Consider the following 11274-nt stretch of genomic DNA (forward strand, 5'->3'; position numbering starts at 1 on the left):
TAACTTCTGGGGCATCGCTAACTCATTCAGCAGCAAAAGACTTCAGGCTGCCAATGCTCCAGGGAAGATAACCCAGTGGAAAGAAGGTGGTTTTTACAGCCTTGGTCAGACGGAATTTTGCAGAGCTGAGTGTGAGCTCCTCCCCTTATGGGATTGAAAAAGCCAGCTTAGGCTCCTCAGCCCCTCTTCAAGATGTTTGATTAGGAATTTGGGGGCGGGGCCTGGCCTGGCACAGACTTGCACACTCTCCGTAGGCACTCACTCCTCTCTTTTCTCTCTCTCCACATCCTCCGACCCAAGGAAGCCAGACAGAAGGACGTGGTCACTCTGAACACTTCAACCCAAGGTAAGTGTGGTCCTATTTCTCTAAGTTTGATGCCTTGCAGTTCTCTGAAGAGAAACAAGGGGGAAGGACAAGGCTGGGGAGAAGAGTGGGCAGAGATGAGTTTTTCCTCCCACCTGGTCCATGCCTTCCAGTGATGCTGAAGAGAGGCAACGGCAGGGGGCATGGGCTCTGGCACTTTACCTGTCTCCTACAGCTCCCTGTGTGTGTCGGGGGCCTCTGTTTCACTGACATGAAAACATGAAGAAAATTGCAAAGCCTCTCGGTTGCTACCCATGAGTTCTAACATGCTGGGACTTGGGGCACTTTGAAGAATAGTCTCTGTCCCAGAAATCTCTTAGAGAGGGGCATGGTGCCCAAATGTTAGAGTGCAAGCTTTGTGTGACATGTGTGTTCTTGGGATAAAAGGGAGAGAATAAAAAGTTGATCCAAGGAGTCATGGACGGAGTGGTGGACCACTCAGGCTAGGAGATGGTTTTCAGTTTGACCTCAGCTCTGATAGGAGAGATTCTCCCCAGAGTGAAGAAACAAAATAGTATATTCCTAGCACCTGAGACAGGATCTCCAAGTCGGAGAGAATCACTCCTGGAATCTTCACACTGAACAGAGGGTCTCTAGCATAAGTAACCATTTAAGGGTATGCAACCCTGAAGCCACATGCTAGATCAGGTGGGATAAGGACAGGACTGCACTCCTACTAAGCCCTTCCAGCAGCCATACCTCTGAGGAGAGGCCACTGTGGCTGGGCATGGAGTCTCATGGAAGGCTGAGCCTTGAAGAAGAAGGTAGTCCCCTTCTGCCAAAGTGCCTAGTCTGGAAGAGGGACAAAATGGACAGAGGCTTAGTGTGCCAGCCCTCTCTAAACAGTCACCTTGGTCGGTCCTGCAGCAGCCCAGGGCTGTGCATGGAAAAATGCTCTCTTGGCAATGGGCCGCTCCATCCGTCTTCTCTCCTGGCCCAAGTCAGGGACCAGCCAGCATCCTAGGCAGTGGGCAGTTGAGTCTGCTCCTCAGAAACACTGTGGCTCTTTGTTCATGGACTGTGGCTGCCCAGGGATGAGCCAGGGTGCCCGTCCTGATCCATCCAGGGAACGGTGGGATGAAAAGTCATAAGGGAACTGTTTTGAGGGAACAGAAGGGCCCAACAGGGATGTTGCCCAGAAATGGAGTAGTTGGACTGTCGTAGTTGGGTCTCCTTTCTTCAGTTCATAGAACTGTCCTGTCCACAGCTGCCAATCCCAGCACAGCCCAATGGCGAGAGCACCAGGAGAGGTTCTAAGCATTTTGTCTTAATAGTTGTGTCCGGGAGGTCCCCCTTCTCTAGGGGATGATGCCGTGCACTGGCCATAGGAGCCTGGGTAGAGTACCCAGGTCAAATATGACACCCCCGCTCCCCCACCATCTATCTACACCTGCAGTTTCCTTTCTGGAGGCCCCACCGTGCCTTGTCTGTCTTGCTAGCAAGCTCTAATGAAGCAGGGTCCTCAGCAGTGTGAATGCCAACTGAGCCTGGCAAGCCAGGTGACATCACTTGAAGGAGGTAGCTTAGAAGAAGAGAAGGTATACCCCAAATGTGGCACATGCCTTTAACTCCAGCACTCAAGAGGCAGAGACAGGTGGATCTCTGGGAGTTCAAGGCCAGCCTGGTCTATATAGTGAGTTCCAAGACAGCCAAAGCAGTGTAGGAAGACCCTGTCTGAAAAAGGGACACTAATCCCCCCACCTGGCTTCCCTCCTTCCCTTCCATTTCTATTCCCGTTCTCAGTATCCCTAATTTATTTCCGTTGCTTCTCACATGGCTCTTGAAAGCCCCACGGTGGGTGAGAGGAGTGTTAAGTCCTTCAGTCTTCAGGACCACAGAAGAGAGAAGCAGACCAGACTAGACACAGTACAGTCAGCCCAGAAGACAATCATTAGAGCCATACTGGGTTCCCAGTCTGGAAAGACTGAAGTCTGGCTGCACACTCAGCCACAAGCTGCTAACCAGTGCGTTTTTCTCGCCCAGACGACTCACAGGCGATGGCACTTTGGAGAGTAGCCCAGACCTTGTGGTGGCCACAGGGGAGCCACACCCTCCCACACACTCAGGACCACAAACCCCCAGGCTTGCCCACGAGACCCAAAGGATCTTCAAGAAGTAGCTCAACTATTCCCCTTTGAAGTCTCAGTCCTGTCTGGGGGCTTCCTGGATACGGGAAGAACTAGGAGACTCTTGTCCTTGGACTTGCAGAAAAAAAATTTCCCTGCGAGTCCAAACTAGATAGGAATTCAGGCCTCAAAGTATCCCACCATATACAGGAAGGTCTATAATTTGGGGAGGGGACAGGCAGAGAGACTGCAAGGTTCTCAGCTTCAACAACGGAGCCTCTGGTGCTAGAAGATGAGAAGGCCCGGTCCTCCCCAAAACTGCAGCCCACGCCTCTCAGGCTCTTTTCATTGCTGCAAGACCAGAAGCTAAAACACTGACGTCCCCGGATACCCAGGCCCAGCTCCACAGGTGTGCAGAGCCAGTGGGAGGAGGCGCCTGGGGGGTCAGCTCCTGCCCTCCGGTGCTTGACTGTAGTCACAGCATCATCTGCATGGCTCAGAGCCTATGGCCAGCCTAAGCCACCCAACTGCCCCTCTGCACCTTCACTCATGCCCCCTCTTGCTCTGTCCTCTCCCTTTCTGCAGAGACAAAATGCAGTGGGCCTCGATCCTGCTGCTGGCCGGGCTCTTCTCGCTTTCCCAGGGCCAGTATGATGAAGACTCTCACTGGTGGATCCAATACCTCCGAAACCAGCAGTCCACCTACTATGACCCCTACGACCCTTACCCCTACGAGCCCTCCGAGCCTTACCCCTATGGAGTTGAGGAAGGTCCAGCCTATGCCTATGGTGCACCACCTCCGCCAGAGCCCCGTGATTGTCCCCAAGAATGCGACTGTCCCCCCAACTTCCCCACAGCCATGTACTGTGACAACCGAAACCTCAAGTACCTGCCCTTTGTGCCCTCCCGCATGAAGTATGTCTACTTCCAGAACAACCAGATCTCTGCCATCCAGGAAGGTGTCTTTGACAATGCCACCGGGCTCCTCTGGATCGCTCTACACGGCAACCAGATTACCAGTGACAAGGTAGGCAGGAGGGTCTTCTCCAAGCTGAGGCACTTGGAGAGGCTGTACCTGGACCACAACAACCTGACCCGGATGCCCGGCCCGCTGCCTCGATCCCTGAGAGAGCTCCACCTGGATCACAACCAGATCTCACGGGTCCCCAACAATGCTCTGGAGGGCCTGGAGAACCTCACGGCGTTATATCTCCACCACAATGAGATCCAGGAAGTAGGAAGTTCCATGAGAGGCCTCCGGTCCCTGATCCTACTAGACCTGAGTTATAACCACCTTCGGAGAGTACCTGATGGTCTGCCCTCAGCCCTGGAGCAGCTGTACCTAGAACACAACAATGTGTACACCGTCCCTGACAGCTACTTCCGGGGGTCCCCCAAGCTGTTGTATGTCCGGCTGTCACACAACAGTCTCACTAACAACGGCCTTGCTACCAACACCTTCAATTCCAGCAGCCTTCTCGAGCTAGACTTGTCCTACAACCAGCTGCAGAAGATCCCTCCTGTCAACACCAACCTGGAGAACCTTTACCTCCAGGGCAACAGGATCAATGGTGAGGTCCGGGAGGGAGGGAACTCCTTGCATGCTAATGGGAACACCAAAAAGATAAGCATAGGGAAACAAATGATCTTGTACACTAACGGCCAAAGCCCTGTAGTCAGTTAGGTGCACACTGGTCCTCCAGCGAGGTAAGAGAGGTGACTACAAATTCCACATCCTAGGAGAAGCAAGACTCAGTCTAAGACCCTCAAGGTGAGCACATGGGCTGGAGGGAGGCGGGATGAAGACAGTTAGCATGGGGAATTGGTGGGAAGAGCCAGCCACTTAACAAATCATGGGTTGGAGGCAGCTGGTGAGGCACGGTGTAGGAACACTAAGAAAAGTTTAAAGAAACTTTCAAGCAGAGTTCTCAGCCTGTGGGTCTCAGCCCCTGAGGGTGTTGAATGGCCCTTTCACAAGAGTCACATATCAGATATCCTGCATATCTGATTATGAATCATAACAGAAGCATGATTACAGTTATGAAGTAACAATGAGAATAATTTTACGGTTGGGGGATGCCACAACATGAGGAACTGTATTAAAGGGTCACAGCATCAGGAAGGCTGGGAAGCACTGCTCTGAGGGACGGATATTCACAGAGACTTGGTGTTGGGATCTGCCTTAGTGGGTGGTTGGGCTGGTAAGAAGCCAAGGTCCCTGAGCATCCTTACCGTCACCAGAGGATGCAGACTGTCTCACACACGCACGCACACGCACACACACATGACTCCCGCCTGCACAGCTAGTCTCCTGTTTTGCTGTTTGTTTTTCAAACTTAGCAGTTGATGAACGAAAATGGGCAGCCCTCCCAGAACTGAATGTGGGACTTCTCGCCGGTTCTCCCTGGAGTCCGAGGAGCTCCTGGTGGCAAGGCAAAGGTCTCTCTGAGGCAGCATGAGCCTGGCCACCCAGAAACCTCGGGGAAAGAGCACAGGGCTGTGTGCTTTATAAGAACATCCCTGTACAGGCAGGACTACCTCTCTGAGACTGAGAGATAAAAAATGAATTTATGATTGACTAGAGGCCTTTCAGTCTCTTTCCGTTAGGATCTGATGTTCAGAGCGTGCTTGCATTACCCCAGTGGCTTTTGATGTCTTGCTCTCAGCTGGAAAGTACCCCTGTGCCAGCATTTAGCCTCCCTCCCTCTGTGGCTCAGTCCTCTGCTCTGAGGAAGGGAGGCCTGGAAGGGCCAGGCAGTGGGCTTTGAAGTTCTTTCAGCCTGCTGAGAAGGAATGAGCCAACAAAGCACATGGAGAGCCAGTCCGGTCCTCTCTTGCTCCCTCTCTCTTCTCAGGAGACAGATCAGTCATTTAACAAGATGTTAACAACCAGACAGCCTTCCTCAGGGGGAGTAGGGGAGGTTGCAATGGGGCTCTGAACTCAAAAGCTATCTTTCTGGTCTTTTCATTTGAACAGCAAGGCACTGTTACACACCTCCTAGGCTGGCTTTTACTTAAAGTCTCTCTTTTGGGGGAAGAGTCCTGTTAGTCCCAAGTGGGAGTCATTTAATCTGCCTTAAAGATATCACACACTGCCAGAGTTTGGCATCTTCTCACAGCTTTATGTCCCATCCCGCAGTCGCCTGCCACAGACTCTGGATCCAGAAGAGCTATCCTATACGAAATGTCACACCATATGCTGTACCTCTGAACATGTGGCAGAAAGGCACCCTGGGAAACAGCGCGTGAGCCAGTGTCTAACTCTCAAATCAGAGAGATAGGAGAGAGAAAGGATAGACTTTGTCACAGCGTCTAGTCACTCTTATGTCTTTATGCAGAAATATCCAGTCAGATACAAGGCAGCCTCTCTCCCAAAAGCTGATCGGAAAGTAAGTTATCCACTGAGTTGTCCGGAGGCCCTGCAAGAAAGCTCTGTTCAAACCCCTGGGAAATGTCACCAGCTACCCCAAATCCCTACGAGCCAGGTTTGGACCTAATTCCTTCCTTCCTTGTTATTCCTAACTCTCTCTCTCTCAGTTTCTCTTTAATAAGCAAAGTAACCCCCATGCCTTTCATTCTCAAATCAGTAAGCCGCGCGTGCAGAGCACACGATCCAGAGGACCTGGTGCAACCTCACAGTCAGTACCTGGTAACTCAGTGTCCAGTTACCCTCTTGTTGTCATTTTAGAGTCCACAGCCATAGCCTGGGGGCTTGTTTTCTGAGTTGTCATGATGGGGACAGTAAAAGAAAAGCCATGTTCCAGGCCACCCAGACTAAGGAAGGTAGAATCCCCCAACCCCTGCCTTTTGTAAAGGACCTAAAGCCAGACATCTCTGACTGAGAACAGGGACAACCCAGCTCTGATACAGGAAATGGCTCCCTAGTTTGCCTACCATACACTCTGGGTAACCAGGAAGGAGGTATTCCTGCACTGGCAGCCAGTGACCATGTTGGGGTAAAGGTGTGATAAGGGGGAGCCATCAGAACAGGAGCTCCGGGCCTTCAGGAGACTAGATAGCAGTCACACACATACATATGCACACACACACACATACACACCTCCCTCCAATACCTCCCTCAGATTTTCCAACCTGGCAGGAGGAGGGTGGTGGAGCAGACAGAGCCATGGAATGTTATTTGGAAGCTGTGGGATCCAGTGGAGTGGGGCAGGACTGGAAATTGAAATTTGGAAAGACTCAGTATTTAATCTGGGCTGGAAAAATGTCTGCCAGAGCTTCCTGACAGAAGCCCTGACCTGCTGTGGGCTTGAGGAAGGTGTGGAGGGATGCTCTTAGAGCCCCCCATGAATATCTGAACTAAATGCTGTGTCTAGTGGCTCACAGGTATGGTTCACATGTATGTGCCCACAACTGGGAGCTTGGATGCTTGCACAGTCTTCAGGCTCCATGTCTGAACCTCTAGCTCAGTCCCAAATAGAACTGAAAGTGACAAATGAAGCTCGGTCACCTCGTGTCCCCTTGGCCCCTTTACACAGATAGCAGACCCAGTCCCACCTGCACTATACCCACTAAATCTTTTCCCAAGGACCAGAAGGGAAACACCAAAAAGCATCTCAGATAGTCTGCTCCTCCTCATAGCGTATTTTGTGGTCCTACTCTTCCCAGGACCTAATTCTTCTCTGGGCCTGACTTCTGTGTTTGTATGCAGTGCAACTTGGTTTATTACAGCATACCAACCCATCTTGTGTAGTTCTTGGTGGAGACTAAAAAGCAACTGGCAGTGCTAATTCAAAACCACGCTCCTCCTCAGCCTTCTGTGCCGTCTTTCTTGGGAACTTTAACTTTCACACTCCCTACCTCCCCCGGGAGGAACCCCCATTGTCTCTAAAAGTGGATTAGCTACTACCAGATCGATTCTGATTATAGTTCTAGACACCTTTGCAAGATGAGGAAAGTCTCTGGTGGAACAAAGCCAGCCCTGTTCTACACTTGGCTCTCAGATGCCAGCATGGTATCTATGAATGATGTTCATGTCAGACCCCACTCCCCGCCCCCCCACATACACACATGCCACCTCATTCTAACCCAGTTCACAGAAAATGATGAGTGGCCTTCTGGAGGGCCGAGTGCAAGGAAGGTAGCCCTGACAGGAGTCATGGCCTCCAGTGAGGACTTCCGGTCACTTTGGGAGTTTGAACTGGGATCTTGATTATCTTCTTCTCCTTTCAAATTCCTGACAGTAGACTGTGACCTCATCCGAGAGGACAGCAGAGACAGCTGTGGCAAGCTTTGTGTTGAGATGACCCAGAACTACCATATCTGTTTCATGGCTTTGGGGGAACTCTTCTATAAAAGAGTCCCCAGAGACTTCTGAGAGTAAAAAGAAGTCACAGCCTAGGAGGATGGCTCTGTCCCTGTCCACCCCCACCCCCACCCGTCCAAAGTTCAGATCCTCCGAACCTACAAGGTCTCTGGGTAGGGCACACAGGACACTCAGGGCCTGTGAAGGGCTTGTAGGGGGCAGGGCTTCAAAAGCTGGAACAGTCCCCTGGTGGTGGTGACAGTCTGTAATTCTAACCTCAGAAGACAAATGATCCCTAAGGCAAGATAGCTACTTACCGAGAGTAGAGCTACCTTCTGGGTTTGATTGAGTGACTCAGCCCAGTGAGGGTGAGCAGTTGATGAGAATCCCTGACACAAGCCTTGGGCCTCACATACATATGTGCACGCATACACAGGTGTTGCAGTATATGCACACATGATACACACATGTGCGTACTACACACACATAAAAATTGAAAAGAAAAAAAATTAAATAAATGAGGCAGGCTACAAGGTGTGACGTACACACTGATGCAACCCACACTCAGGAGGTGACACCGGAGAATCTGAGTCTGAGGCTATGCTTGGCTACATAGTAAGTTTGAGGGCAGTCTGGACTATATGAGACCCTGTCTGTCCCTCAAAGTAAAAAAGGCCTATGCGATCATACAAGGGGGCAGGGAAATTATTCGTTTGATTTTGTTTGGTTTAGGATTTTATTTATTTATGTATTGAGACAGGGTCACTCTGTGTAGCCTTAACTGTTCTGGAATTCATTATGTAGTTCAGGTTGGCCTCGAACTCACAGACATCTGCTTGCCACCACACCTGGCTATTTATTTGACTTTGGCATTTCCAGCCTGCCCTCTCCTTCCAGCCCCCTGAAAGCTCCGGCACCCAGGTACTCATCTCTAAGGCCAAGATTTCTCTCTTTCACTTCCTACTACTTTCTGTACCTGCAAAATGACAGGAAATGTTCATGAATGGTGTGCCCCCATTCCCGGAGCAGCCTTCTTGTGGTGCGCAGCCATCAGGCAAAGCCATCCTTCGAGAAGCAGCCAAGCTTTCAGAGATGCTGTGAGCTCCACCTACACTCTGCTTCCCCCTGCTGCCCACAGACAGGGGAAAACAAAAAGAAAGAACCCGGGACATTTGGGGAGCAAAGCAGAGAGGGGAACAAGGGAGTAGTAGGTTGAGCTCACACAGGACCGACCAGCTCTGTTCCCAGCACGGTCCCCATCAGTGCCAATCCGTCTGACTCCAATTCTAGAATACTTTAGCCCCCCACCCCCGTCTCAACTCTTCCGCCCCAGCCCCAGTCCAGTCGTCATTCTTTATTTCAGCGGATTCAAAGGGGTCCTCTGTGCCTATTTTGTATCTGGTTCCTAAGCTGGGCTTCTCTCACCCGCCCACCCTTCTCGTCCCCCCTAGAGTTCTCCATCAGCAGCTTCTGCACGGTGGTGGACGTCATGAACTTCTCCAAGCTGCAGGTGCTACGCCTGGATGGGAACGAGATCAAGCGTAGCGCTATGCCGGTGGACGCCCCACTCTGCCTGCGCCTCGCCAGCCTCATCGAGATCTGAGGGGCTTCGCCTTGGGCTTTGGGCTCTGGGCTCCGGGTACTGAGCACCGGGCTCCGGGCACACGCTCTGCCACCCTGCTGCATTCGGCTTGAAGATCTGGTTTGGCTTTTGCTGGATGGTTTGGGACAAGCATGTGACAGAAGTCCACAGGATCTTATTCAGTCTCCTTCCAATAGGCAAAGTTAGGTGGGATAAGGGGCCAGGCCAGTTTCTACAGGGGATGATGAACGTGGTGGTAAAAGAAATAGCCATAGAGACTAGCCCTAAAATCTTACTATCCCTCAACCTTCCCCATGACCTAGTCTGGCAGACCATTACCTTGCTTGGATAATAGCGTATAACCATTTCCAGACAATCTGACGTTTTGAGCTATGCTCAACAGCATGGCCAGCTGCTTCTGCAGTTGCTCTGGGCTCCTACTCCTTGCTCCTCAAAACATCAAACATACCTCTTGCCCAGCTCACCCTCTCTGCCCACTTTCACTGAGGCCTCTTCTAATGTCTTAGGCAGTCAGGAGACACACACAGCCCAAGGCCTGTGGGTAGCTTTTAACAACCTGTGGAGAAAGGTCACACTATTTTATCTGAGGTTTAAAGGATGTCTTAAAATCATCACACACACACACCCAACCTCAGCTGTTTAAAGTCACCATATTGAACAGCATAATATCGGCAGTCACGACTTGACAGCAGAGGGGATAACCAGCTTTATAATGGAGGCTCTGTCAGAGGAGGGAAGGGTCCAGTGGTCATTACCAGTATCCATAATAAGATAGGGAAGGCTCACACCTCAGAAGAGCAGAACTGAAGGAGAAGCCCCCTCTCCGGTTTCATCTGACCCAATACCATCTGCACTCCTTCTTGGGCTTTTAGTATCGAAGGGGTAAGTGTGGTCTTCAAACCATGAGAAAGAGCCTCTGCCTATCCTTTGATCCAAGTCTGAAGGATTGTTATACAGATAGCAGAGGCAGACTCCACCAGCTGAGGACCTACCTGCTAACCCAGACTAGGGGGTAATCTCAATAACTGGCTTATCCCTGAAGCTCAAGTTTAAGGTACCAGCTCTATTGGAGATGCTCCCTTGGGTACAAGAAGCCCTGGCCAGGCCTAAGTCTTGCCTACACTAGGCCTGGCTCCCTCTGCTTTCATATTATGGAGCCCTTATGCCCGACGGTGCCTGTGATTTGTAGTTTGTCTGAGAGCAACCCCGTATTCTCCTTTTTAAAGGTGATGTTGCCTAGGTACAACCAACAGATTCTTCTAGACCCCACTGGGATAGCACCATCTAGGTAGCCAGTGGCAAGAATCAGTTGTGGGTCCCTGCCCAGATGCCTTAGACTCCTGACTCTGTGTGCACTTAGGAGCAAGCTTCTCTGAAAAAGACAGGTTGGGGCAGGGTGCTTAGACTGTGTCATCGGTTCCAAAACCTGAAATCCACAAAAGCCAAACCAGCTTGTTTCAACCAGGGAGCGCCACGCGTGGAGCAAGGTTGCCCTGCCCGGGGCTCGTGGGAAGCTCCTGCATGCGAACACCATCATGTCTCTATAAAGGGTCCTCAGCGAAGCAAGCATGAATGGTGGCTAACCTGACCAATAAAGTTATTTTATAAGTGCATCTGCAAGGATGGAGTCTTTGGTAGCAGCCCGTGGCATCATCTTGGGGCACCTAGTCACACAGGCCCCAAGCCGTATCCGCTCTATCTTTTATAAGGGCTTTTTAAAAAGTAGCCTATTTGAAAACTCAAGTTAGCGGGTGGTGTGTTATGAAAGTTCCTGTTTTATTCTCACTATTTACACACCCATTCGTCTCCCAAGAGAAAGAAAAACTGGGTTTGAGGGTTGGGCTTTGTTTGTTTTGTTTCTCTTATTGTCATTGTTTGCCCTACACACATACACATATACACACAGGTACATACACAGAGACACACACACAAATACACATACAAACACACATACAAACACACACAGACACACACACAA

The 11274-nt window shown here is 50.9% G+C and overlaps 1 protein-coding gene across 1 annotated transcript; it reads left to right on the forward strand.

The window, feature by feature from the left end:
- Positions 1 to 266: 266 nt before the first annotated feature.
- Fmod (fibromodulin) lies at positions 267 to 9296 on the forward strand. Its single transcript, XM_028764771.1, has 3 exons — positions 267 to 346; positions 3016 to 4001; positions 9145 to 9296. The coding sequence occupies exons 2-3, from the start codon at positions 3023 to 3025 to the stop codon at positions 9294 to 9296; spliced, it is 1131 nt and encodes a 376-aa protein (XP_028620604.1). The 5' UTR covers positions 267 to 346; positions 3016 to 3022.
- Positions 9297 to 11274: the final 1978 nt, after the last annotated feature.

Source organism: Grammomys surdaster, unplaced genomic scaffold, assembly GCF_004785775.1.
Source record: "Grammomys surdaster isolate TR1022 unplaced genomic scaffold, NIH_TR_1.0 145, whole genome shotgun sequence".
NCBI classification, from domain to species: domain Eukaryota; kingdom Metazoa; phylum Chordata; class Mammalia; order Rodentia; family Muridae; genus Grammomys; species Grammomys surdaster.

Excerpts from the sequence above, each read along its gene's own strand:
- Fmod (XM_028764771.1), top strand. The coding sequence starts at position 3,023 with ATGCAGTGGGCCTCGATCCTGCTGCTGGCCGGGCTCTTCTCGCTTTCC. Across the intron at positions 4,002-9,144 it reads CCAGGGCAACAGGATCAATG|AGTTCTCCATCAGCAGCTTC; the intron begins GTGAGGTCCGGG and ends CGTCCCCCCTAG.